General features: G+C 36.3%; 1 protein-coding gene across 1 annotated transcript in view; it reads right to left on the bottom strand.

Annotated features, from left to right (window-relative positions):
- LOC134421944 (adhesion G protein-coupled receptor A3-like) overlaps positions 1-12420 on the bottom strand; it is a 252236-nt gene that overhangs the window by 200740 nt on the left and 39076 nt on the right. Inside the window, exon 2 of the mRNA XM_063163434.1 lies at positions 10082-10153. Within this exon, the coding sequence (XP_063019504.1) occupies positions 10082-10153 (72 nt within the window). The remainder of the gene's footprint in view (positions 1-10081; positions 10154-12420) is intronic.

The raw sequence follows: 12420 nt of genomic DNA, 5'->3' as shown, positions 1-12420 counted from the left end.
CAGGTGAGGCGACTTACTGGTCTTCTTGACAGTTAACATGTTAAAGACCACATTGCATCTGAATACAACTAATATACAGTATTTTCTGGAGTTTGAGAGGGTTATTCCACCAATAGCCTACAGCTGAGGAATCAAAACCACATACTGAATAAAAGGATTCAGCTACCAATTCACTTCACAGTTCCCATCACAAGACGTGCTCAGTTGTTGATGAACTAACACTAATTTTTATCAGCCTGGCTTCCCAGAACGCTTCTTTCTGACTTCATACAAACTGCCCTAAGACCACATTTCTGTTTTTCCTACTGTTTCAACAGTCTGTGCTTCTTTATAGAAACACAGCTTGCACCATTCCTAAGTGGTATACTTTAGCTTTGTCAATCAAAAAAGATTCTATATTTTGTGACTATAAAGCAGTTTCAATGAAACACTGGTGCCTATGATAAAAATGGCCCTGTGAAACTGCTGTGTCCCCTGCTGAACGTTTTTATTTTGCCATGCTCACCTTTTCAACAGAAATCTGTTTTGCAAACAGTTACACTCAAAAGTCCATCAATGCAGCCTGGCAAACCACTGACATCTGAAACACTGCTGCTATGCCACGTCTGTGCCAGCAGCTGGCAATTTTGTGCCCAAGCTGAAAGCACAGCTCCATGTCAGAAGCAGAGGAAGGCGATCTCAGCAGCGCATTCAGAATGACACAAGTCCTGTCACCCCACGAGCAGCACCTGCGAGGGAAGGCAGCGCTGAGCAGCTCTCAGACCTCGCTACAGACCACAGAATTAAGAGCAACGACGCGGCCTGGCAGCCCATGCTGTTTCCAGGGGGAAACAAATATATCACAGAAACAGACAAATTAATGTGGCAGTTTAGCAGGCAAACGAACAACAGGCTTAAGGTATAAAGAGAAGATGAAAATCGCACTTGGTTCTGGACCCTTGTACCAGGAACAATGGGATTGATTTACTAACCTGTTTTTCAGAGCTAATTATTGCTATTTTTAAACAGCACTGTAATATGCCCAAGAAAACACCCTCTTTTTCTAAAATTACTGCTGTTTTTTGCACACTACAGCATAGCAACTCCACAGCAATAGACATACAGGCTATTTTCTTGTTGTCTCATCCTGTGAAATATAATGTATGTGACATCTAATAGTCTGTATTGTGACTTTGCACTGGTAAATAACAAATGAATAGAGGAAAAAGATGCATTACCTTTCTGTCACACTGCATTACAAGTGCTTTGATAGATACTTCATGCTTGTAAGACTTACCGTACATACAACCTGTTAGAAAGAGGATAATGTAATTTTACTTTTAATTTCCAACTCCTCTGTTTCTGACAGTCATATTAAGAACAGCAAAAGTTTTACAATTCCTGATAGAATGCTACATCATTCTTTGATACTGCACACTAGAACATAATGGATTCTGGCACTTAGAGAGTTTGGGGAGGTTGCTTTTTTGGTTGGCGGTTTTCCTTTAATTTTCTTTTAGGGAGGCCATTGTCAAAAAATACTCAGTTTTTGCACTAATAAATGAGTAACTTACTGTTATTCATAGAACAGAATAAAGAGATACATTAAGGACCCCAGAATAAAAAGGAAAAAGCAATTTTTAATTAAGTTTGCCCAGTTTGACTTGTGACATTGATGTTTCTCCTTCTCTGGTTTCTCAAAATTTATATGCAATGATAGCAAATTAGATACTCTCCTCCTGTGCAATTCATTAAAACACTGCCTGCAGCAAAATTATACTTACTTTGAAAAGCAATTTACCCTATACTCCTTCAACTACAGCAAGGAGCAACAAGTCCAGATCCATGACATTTTCCAATAGTTCCTTAGGTCTGCTGTTGCCTCTTGCTGTCTTTACCTGCTTATGGGCAGGTATTTTCAACAAGCATCAGTAATCTCTATCTGCACTTTTGTACTTGTGCCCATTAAGGTTTCTTCCCACTCAGGGAAGGAATGTACAAAAATGACTTCGCATAAGGTAGAAATGTAAAATAAATGGCATTATACAAACACCAATGTACTTTTTCTTGCTTTCTCTTTCCTGATCACCTGAGATCTCTCAGTATCACTGAATTTGGAGATATTAAATAAGCAATACAGATAAAAAACAGAGGTAGAGAAAGACCAAGTGACGAGACAAAAACGAAATTAAAATTTTTAAAAACTCTAAAATGAGACAATCCTTGATTTCCAATCACTTCTCTCAAATAAAAGCCTTTTCATTCACAGATTTTCTTCTTTCTAAAGATTGTCTTGTTTAACATCAACATATAAATATTGTATTACCTAACAATTATGTATTTGCTGCAGTATGCATAAAATTATCTATTTATACAAAGTCCTTTATGATGAATAAGAATTGTTTTCAAGTAAAAGATATAGAAGCTAAAAAGTTGTATTTTTAATTGAATGCAATGCCTGAAATATATCACCTCATCTTTGCCATCAGATAATGACAAATGAGACCTGTCAATAAATAAATAAATAAGGCTGGGTAAAAACTTTGTTCGACTTAAATAGTCAGTTAGAAATAATTAGATAATTCTAGCTAATTAAGCGATAAGGGAAACTTTGCATTGTAACATTAAATTTTATTTGCAATTACTAAATTTGTGGTTTTGAATTATTTACAAGATATAGTTCAAATATTGTAAATGTTAATGAGGAACTCTTGTTTGATGCTAAAAAAAAACCCTGACAGTGAGGAACTGAAGGTACTCTGGTGCTATGAGGATCATTTTCCTATCTCCTTTCAGTCTCATATCAGGCTCATACCATTCTCACCAATCCGTGCCATTAATATTTTAAAATATTAAAATTATTTTATAGAAAATGTATTTTGCAGAAATAAATTGATTTTACGGAAAAAATGCTCCTTTTTTGACACACATTTAATTATTTTTTACTAATTCAGTAATGCATTACAATCTTCATTGACAGGTACATGAAGTCAGATATTTAAAGAGCACATTCATATAAGTGAACATCTCTATCTTCTGTCTGTACCAGAATATATCTGACATTGGCATTAAGGAGTAACATGACCAAAATTATCACAATGACAAAGAACCAAGCAACAAAGAGAGGCAAAATCCCTGGGCTGCAGCCACCACAAAGATGGACTGGTGTAAGGAAATGCAGGAGTCCTAGGATGGGTAAGGAATCTCGTTCTCATCCAGAGACATGATAAAAAAACAAAACAGAGAAAAAGTTTACAGCAGCTGACCATGACATTTACTACCAATGATAAAATGAGATGGCTAAGGAGGTGCGTGTATTACACTCCGAAGAATACAGCCCAATTCACTAGCTTAACACTCATTTTCTTGTTAGAAATTCCTTTTCTCCATGCTCTAGGATGAACCTTAAAAACCATTCATTTCACTAGAATAGAAGCTATTCTAATTTTAGGTGATAAATTATTATTATATGCATAACTATTTTCTTTCCTCTTTCTGATCTGTCCACTGCCAAATTCACTGGGCTTGTTTTCCCTTCAGCACTTGTAAAGCCCTTTATCTCCTGAGTATCTCCAACCCTCCAAACCAATTATCTGCAATAGACATCTCTGAATGAAAAGGTACCTTCACTTCAGTAATTCAGGGATTTTCAGAACTTTGTTTTTTAAGCTCAGTATTTACAAGTGCCTTTGTACAGACCATATTGCAAACATATCTATCAATTGCTATCAACATGCCAGCTACATTAGCTGTGTTAAGCACTGACAAAGGGAAATCTCCTGCCTCATGCAAACACTGGCATCATCATAATTAAAAAGAAAAACCCTTCCTCTGACACTGAAACCAAAAGGGTAACTCAAAGTTCAATGACTGCCAAGAGGAACATGAATTACCTTCAGTAGATTTTAGAGTACAGGCACAAAGCAGAGTCTTGCTCCTGGAGAAAAATCATTCCCCATAACTACTCCCATCCTTCTGCATCTAGCAGAATATGATCAATCACTTCAAACAGTAATGCAGCATAATGAGCTTTTGTAAACAATTGCAAGCCAACACAGTAAAAATTTACATGTCAAACTGCTTGGAATTCCTCAGGTGTCCTAGACATATTACTAAACAAGAAAAAATAATGGTTGCAGGATCTGTACTTTTGTTCTTTGAGAATAAAGAAATAACTTGTTTGCTATCATTATTAACTGGACCTAGAAAATTTACTAAATCCATGCAGAATTTCAAATGCAAGAAAAAGTTGCAAGACAACTTTAGATGCTTGAGAGTTTTCTTTCTCAATATTTCTCCAAATACAACAACCTGATAAAACGGAATAGTTTTATTCATACTATGACTATTTACACAACAAACAGCCCTAAGAAACAGATTTTTAGATTGCCCTTCACTTGAATACCATCACAGCATTTCTCTAAACACTCAGTTCAGTGGCATTTGAGGTCTCCAAGCTTATAAATTTATTTTCTGCTAAAAGTGCTTGCACAAAGTTAGGGGCACAGTCCTCAGCTGCAAGATCTTCAAGGGAAAAAAAAGCCAAAAATGTTGCACAGCTGGATCCTGGCTGTCAGTCAGAAATATTGTGAGTTCATAATAACCAGTATTTTTCTATTTTTACAACAATCCAAAAAAGAACACATTCTAAATTTAATCTATGAATTTTCTAACTTTAAAGATGTCATACACAATGTGTTGAAAGTATAATTGTTAACAGTTTCTTTGAGCATATTTCCAATTCTTCACAGTACCTACAAAGAACATCTGTTTCTTCATGTGTGTGCGTGCATATGCACATTTCAAATGTATGGGCAGGGAAACAATGAAGAAGACAGTAATTTAGAAAATGTGAATTGCATGTTAAAAATGTCAAACCTTCATGTTTTACACTTCCATCACTTGAATTTTGCTAAAGAAAATCTAAATATCAAATGTTTTTAACAACTGCTTAACAGCATGTTTTTCCTATGGTCTAATTTTTTATGCTTGTCTTTTTATTCCTTTTCATCCCTCCCTCAACCTAGCGTGTTATTACTTCTGTTACACCAAAACACATAGCTGCAGAATGTCCCACTGAAATCTATTGGAAGCAGCTTTTAGGCCTGCTTGATAATAACTGAGGACAACATGTGGCTGTGCAGCACTGACATGTGAGTGGAACTTGATTGTACAGCAGCACTTAATAAAACTACACACAATCTAAGTGAGGCCTGGTAGAGTAAGACACAGGTATAGTGCTAAAAAAATAAAACAAAAAATAAACTCATTGCTAAATTCTTACAGATACTTGAATACTATTTTTCTTTGTCTAGAAAATGTAACAAAGCAAGTTTCTGTAAAACAGTCACTGCTGCTTATTAGTGCCTGGCATGTTTTCTTCTGGCTCAACTGGGAAAAATATGTGTAATCTTGCTTAGTGATCTTTCATCCTGATTTCCCAAGGAAACTGCTTATGCAACCACAGTCTGTTTGTGTATGTTTCTTTATTTGTATTTGCTGGTTCTCTCCCAATAGCTTCTGAACCCGTCAGAGGTTCAGTCACTGGGACAAAGGAGCAACAGTCTCAGAGGTATAATGCTCCTATAAACCTAATGAAAAAGTCCATTTGGTTATGAAAGAGAGAGAGAGAGCAACCTCATAGACCCACTTCTGAAAATCCCAAGTGCACATTCAATCCCAGAGCACCAGGAGCCCACGGCAGGGAAGCCACGAAAGGAGGGATAACGTGGGGAGAGAGCTCAGGGCAGGGCTGTCCAGGCAACTGTGGTGCAGTGCTGCTGTGCAAAGTAAGAAAATTAACACTGTGGATAATAGCTGCAGGACATTCTGTTTTGCACCAGCTGGCACCAGGCTGAGGACAAAATATTTCTTTTCCTAGTCTGGTTCTTGGCTTTAGGTCCAGCACAGCTGGAGCACCTGGCCCAATCACCTCAGTCTTTGTCCCCAGAAGCATCCCATGGACTATGGCTGGCCAAATATCCTCAGGCATAAAATGCCTTGCCACGGCTGGCACTAATGCTCTCACTGCTGCACACTGAGGGGGATGGCAATGCTTCACAGCAGCATCCATACCCCACACTGCCATGACAAGGCATCTGCAAGCAGCTTGGTAACCTGCACTAGCCTATGGTTCTTTGGGTAACAGCATGTTCAACCCCATGTTGAGAAAATAAAATTAAATAAATAAAAATAATTCTTAAAGAAGGAAACTGTCAGATTTTCCCATGTAATATATTGTTCCGATTTATGCAATAATTCCACTGCCAAATCACACAGAAAATTCAGTTGTTCAGATCCCTCCAAATATTTCACTAAACAAGAGTTTTCAGGTTGCTGAGACTTACTTGAAAGGGTTACTTCACTTTCATTTTCCTTTCTTTTATGGTACCTAGAGCATAAGTAAAACTTATTTAAATCTCTGTTATAACTCCTGCTGTTCTGGGAAGGCAGAACACTGACTGCAGACAGGGAAGGCACTGAAACTGAAATCATTACAAGCTGTCAAGTCTTTGCCCTCAGCTTCAGACCCAAACTGAATTCTCAGCCTCCTGAATGTGAAGCTAGCCATCTCCACAGGGTGTATCACAGAAATAGGTTCAAGGTGTGCATTCTCTTTTAAAAATTTATGGCCTGTAGATCTCCTCTGGTTAAATTCCACACGGCTCTTCATATTTTAACAAACAATTCCTTTACCACACTTGCTTCAAAAAAAGCTTATTTATAGTCTTACCTACACTCCTGATTTATTCCAACTCAAGGACCATATAACTGGACAGCATATAATATCTGTATAAAATAAAAGTTTTCAGAAAACTTTTGTTCTCTCACAGTATTAAAGTTAGGATCTTCACATCTAAATGCCTCTGGTCTCTACAGTGTAAGCTCAGTGGCACAGGGGCACATCACAATCCAGATGCCATGTCACATTTGTGAGCCAACCTTACCAAACCAGAACATGGCAATTTCTTAATTTCAGAAAACTGTAACTATGGAAAGGTATTGCCACCTCTACAGATCACTCATGAGTCACTGTGCATACACATACATAAAACTGAAAGTGCACCCTTGTGAGTCAGTGTTTTTCAAAGCATTTTTACAAAATGCCCAGTAAAAATATCAGTATTTCATACATGCCTTTTGATCACTATTTTTAATGGACATAACTACATTTCATTTTTAATATTAATGGATTATTATTAAGTGTAATACTATCCTTAAATTATTAAACAGGAAGTAACTGTTTCCCTAAACATATTTTTCCCCAGTTTGTTGGCTCTATCCTCTGAAAATGTAGTATCGTGTTTCCTACAGCAGCAACACAGTTTGAGAAAATCTGCAATGCTAACCTTGTTATTCTTGTTATGGTTGAAAAAAATCTCAATTTTCTGAAAAAACATTTGAAAAAAAATAATCCAGGTAAAATATTAGAATTCTACAATAGCCTTAGTTTTAGGGAAATCAATTTTGTCTTACTCAGAATGGACAGTTAAGGGGTAAATAACTTTTTTTGATTTGCTTGATAGAATGAGAGCCCCCCTTTGAGACAACTGCTCAGTGAGGGACCTCACTTGTGTAACATGCTCTTGAGAAATCACCAGAACTTGAGAAGACTGACACTTCTGTAATCCAATTCCTGTTGTGACATGCATTGAAAAACAAAATAATAGGGGGAAAGTTGTCACTCACTTGTTGGAGTAGTGCTTCAAACCATTCTTTACCCAAAAAGAGGGTTTAAGCACTCCAGAACAGGGAAGAGCCAGAATATACAAGTCATTCAATTCCACCTGAAATTTTACTTCTCTATTCTTTTCCAGTTTGACATTGAATGATTTCATTTTCCATGTAATCTTACACTCTTCTAGCTCATGATCTCATGGTAACCATAAAAAAAAAAACAAAAAAAAAAAAAAAAAAAAAAAAACCTGACTTACACGATTCTTTCCTCTATGGCACTCACATTACCTTTTCTTCTGAACAGGACCACAAGGAGTGTAAAGCCAAATTAAGTGAGTAATTCTTAACTCCAGTACACCCACGTTCCTAAGCACCTAATCTTGTAAAGTTAACATTATTTTAAGGGAAGCTGGATTTTCCTGCCACAGTCCTTCCTTTCAGGCAAGGAATGGAAGCTCTTGGTCCGTTTTGATAAGCCATGAACATCAGCAGCTGTTGCTGCCACAGCTCTCCATGTTGAGCACCTGAAGTACTGCTCTGAATCAGGTTCTGTCCAAAAGGCAAAGCTGGGGAAACCTTTGTCCAAGAACTAGGAGCACTCATCCAGCTGCAATTCATTCACACTCACCTCCTAATAGGCTATTCCAGCTGTTCTCACCCCTGCAGCTGAAACTGGGATTTCACAGATATTGATAAGAAGCATATGGGCTCTGAGTGGCCCCAAATGAAACAGAAACAGAGCAGCTGAATCATGAGAATGTCATCATTTGAATTCCAGTCTTCAATTCATGGACCACTCATGGATTTTGTATTAACACCATAGACAAACAGAATTATAAACTAAGATGATATTCATTTTATCTGTACTGTTGTGAAAAATCAGTACAGGAAAATAGAATGGTTTGGATTGTTATGGTACTTGAGGTTAGACACTTAAGGCAGTTTTTCTGTTTTCTCACTGCTCTTAGTTTTGTTTGCAATGTCTTCTCAGGCTCAAGTATTTCTCTCACTATTTAACTAATAAAATTCTTAAAACTACACACTCAGTATAATTCTCCAATGTAAATTAAACATTAAGAAAACCTCAGAGGAAATGTTTTCCTTTAGTTCTAAACACTACATTAATTGCATTTACTTCCATTACATGAGAATTTAACTTACTAATTTCCCTTGCAATAAATTTGTAATTCTATTCTGTGTTCTAAATTGTTTTTGTTTCATCTAAAATATTTGTAGACTTTTTTTACAAACCTCATATCACTGTTAATCCTTATATTAAATAATAATAGTTAGTTCAGAATACCTCACTCTCCATTCCAGACTACTTAATATTCCATATCATTTAATAGATTGATGAAAGTATTTGACACAACTATAACTGTATGCAGAGACAATGTAATGTTACTCAGCAGAAATGTTCTGAAAGTCACTTTACCCAAATCCTTCAAAGGGATTGCTGTAGACCTTGAAATAAGTTGTTTATTTTTAAACCACATTTAGGACACTCAAACAACTCAGTATGGTATACTTACCCACTTTGTTCCACAACCATGAACAGCATGCATATCACACACATCTATAGCAAAAAATATTAGCTAAGGTTGATTTTAATACATAATTTCTTTGCATATGGAAATATTCATGCCCCATGCATTCTACATAACAAACCTACTCTTACAAAGCAGTATAAGGGTAATTTAGCTTAAGCTGCAGGAGATACTGTAAGATAGGCATGACATAATTTCTCATTTTAGATGTACTGGTACCAGAAGTTGCCTATAGATATAAAAAATAGTCCTTTAGGCTTGTTCACAATCATTCTCAAATGACTGACCTATATATACAGAAAGTATTGCTATTATTGTGTAGCGATTACTACTTATTTATTTCCTTTGAAGTTTCCAAATATTTTCTTCCTAACTCATTAGCTGTTCCTGAGCTCCTCTTCCCCCTTCAAATACTGGCTTGAAATACATGGCCATGGAGCTTTATCAGTCATTGTTTGCTCCTGTGATAAATGCTAAGTTGTTGATATTACAATTAAAATATAGAAAAAAATTAAAAATATATAGATCTGAAATAAAAATATTGGAGACCAACGAGTTAAATAACCCAAACTACACGTCAGGTATATTAGTGTTACCACTACATATAGCAGTCTTTGCTGTGATAGTGCATAGTGTAGTACAAGGGCTTTGACTGGGTGTTTATTTTAGTTCCAAATTGATGGCAGTGCTTTCCTGCATGTTCCACATCCATCCTCATGCACTCATTTTTATGCTGTTTCTTAACCTGATGGCTGCCTAGAAACTCTACTGTGCTATGCAGCTCAGAACATCTCAGCTTCCTTATCTGTCGTTTGCCTCTATATTTAAAGTACAAAGACTTTTAATTGAAGGTGGAGCAAGGCTGATCAGTTACTCACAGTCTCTCCAGGGACCTCAGCCCGAAGAAAGAGCCATTCTTCAACCCCAAGATCTTGTTGTTACTCAGAATCCTACAAGAAGTCAGGAAACAATCTGGTTAATAGAACATGATAATTCCACTGATCTAAAACATGTAATTATCGTAAAGTGACTGCTCTGTAAAATACTAATCACAAAATTCACCACTTCATTTGCATTTTCCCATCTTAGCCATAAATAAAAATTACCATTTCCCAAAGTGTGTGGTTTCTTCTTTATTAAATAAAAGCACTGTCAATAAATATGTCAAGAAAGAATTTTGACTCCAGCTTGAAAATTCTAACACTGCTAAATGCCCACACTTCACTCGTAGATTCTAAATTAACACTGAGGTACTTGTTGCTCTGCAAAAAGGCTGGTAAAGCAAAAGAGATGTTAAAAACTATTCCAGTAGATTGGAGGACAATAAAATCACTTTGCAGTGGCTGCTGGAGCAGGGAGGTACGAGCCATCATACCATGGATAGCTCACACATACAGACAAAGTATTTCATTTTCTATAGGAGAGACAAACAAAAACAGACAAGTCCAAAAATGTTTTCCTGTTGCAACCTCTGCATAGTAGAAATTCAGTAATTAAACTATACCTGACCCATCAAGCACCACCACCATCACACAGCTGCAAACTGGCCCTGCATGCAGGCCATGGAAAAAGTTGTTTATTCTTCATCTTTATGTTAAGGTACTGTGTATTTCACAAGTGATCCTTTCTAGCTTAGTGATTTTCCATCACTGTTCCCAGCTATTTCAGAAGCAATACAATATCAACATGCACTTATTCTGAAGATGTTACCCCTTAAAAACTTTTCAATATGCAAAAGAAATGGTTTATTTTAGAAGCTGGAGAAATTGGGTTTTTAATCTAATGATTATGCAATGTGCATAGAAAACATTTCTCTGAAAAAATCTAATTCCAACTGCCTGAGAAATGAGTCTTTTAATGTAACATTTACAATAAATTATATTTCTCTAGTACACAAAAGTACATTTTAAAATAAGATAAGCAGTTTGCAATAAGATAGACAAAAAAATTCAAAAGAAATTTTATATTCTTAACTAGAAAAACTAAACTAACTAAAATTTTTGATCAATTTTATTTTTTAGTAAAGTTTTAAAACAATCTGTTACACAAGACAAGATAGTCTTGCTCTTAGCACTTGCCACTGTATATGAACAGTAAGTTCTTTGCCCCAACAAACCAACCACATAAAATCCCACTTCTAGGTGCAAATGTAACAACACTGACCCACATGGGAAAAAAAAATACTAATGTAGCAAAGTTAAAATACTGCAATGTTATTAAGATCTGGAGATTTCTGCAGATCTAAAATTCATCAATAAATGCATATTTTGATGTGAGTTGATGGCCCACTGTGAGCCATCTACATGGAGGAGAGAGATGATCAGACCTGACCTGCCCTACACTATGTGCTTGTCACTGCATGTGTGCAGCAGCATCACTCCTCACCCAGAACCAGACAGTGGCACCCACAAATGGCAATCTGGCATCGACCATGGTCCATACACCCATGCATCCGAAAGCACGCAGAACCCTCAGCTTGCAACAAAAATTAAATATGCTCCAATATACACACAGTTTATTTCCATCAACTAAGAAACTCCACATGTCACAAGTTCCTCCTCCTACTTCTCAGATTAAAAATTGTATGTATGATATTATTTATCTAATTTACCAATTCTTCTTTACCATTTTAGGAATACATTTTAGCAGTGACATGATGAAAGACTTGTTTAAAATTCAAACTATCTAAAGTAGAAAACGTAAATATATGAAATGCTCTAGTGTTTTATTTTCAGTCTTCTATTACTTTATTATTTTATTCAACCTGTCATCTGAGGCTGCACAGAACTGGAGTTAGACAAGAAAAAATGAAGACTCAAAATTAAAATTGGCTAGGCTTGAAAAGACTAACATAAACTAGTCCACGTCACACTGGGTCATTATTTTAATATGCCTTGTTACAGAGACACCATCTTTGAGGTCTGTAATGATGACATTAGATACAAAGACTATATTTCAACCACTCTGAATAATCTGATTTGCAAAGATACGTGATTTCAAAACTCATAGTTAGCTTAGATACAAGTATTTCTGTCTTGAAAAAAATTTTATTGTGACAGTTTTTTTTCCAGCCTTCTATTCATTCTGCCCAGAAAGAGAGGCCGGTCTGAACCTTGCTGGCACTCCAGGAAAATGCAGCACATGTCCTGTTCTGCACAACCCTACACACAGAATAAAACCAGCATCATTATCCCACACAAGCCAAACGCCTATTAAT

Source organism: Melospiza melodia, chromosome 9, assembly GCF_035770615.1.
Source record: "Melospiza melodia melodia isolate bMelMel2 chromosome 9, bMelMel2.pri, whole genome shotgun sequence".
Taxonomy (NCBI): domain Eukaryota; kingdom Metazoa; phylum Chordata; class Aves; order Passeriformes; family Passerellidae; genus Melospiza; species Melospiza melodia.
The sequence above is the reverse complement of the archived record's forward strand: the minus strand, read 5'-3'. Positions and strand labels throughout refer to the sequence as shown.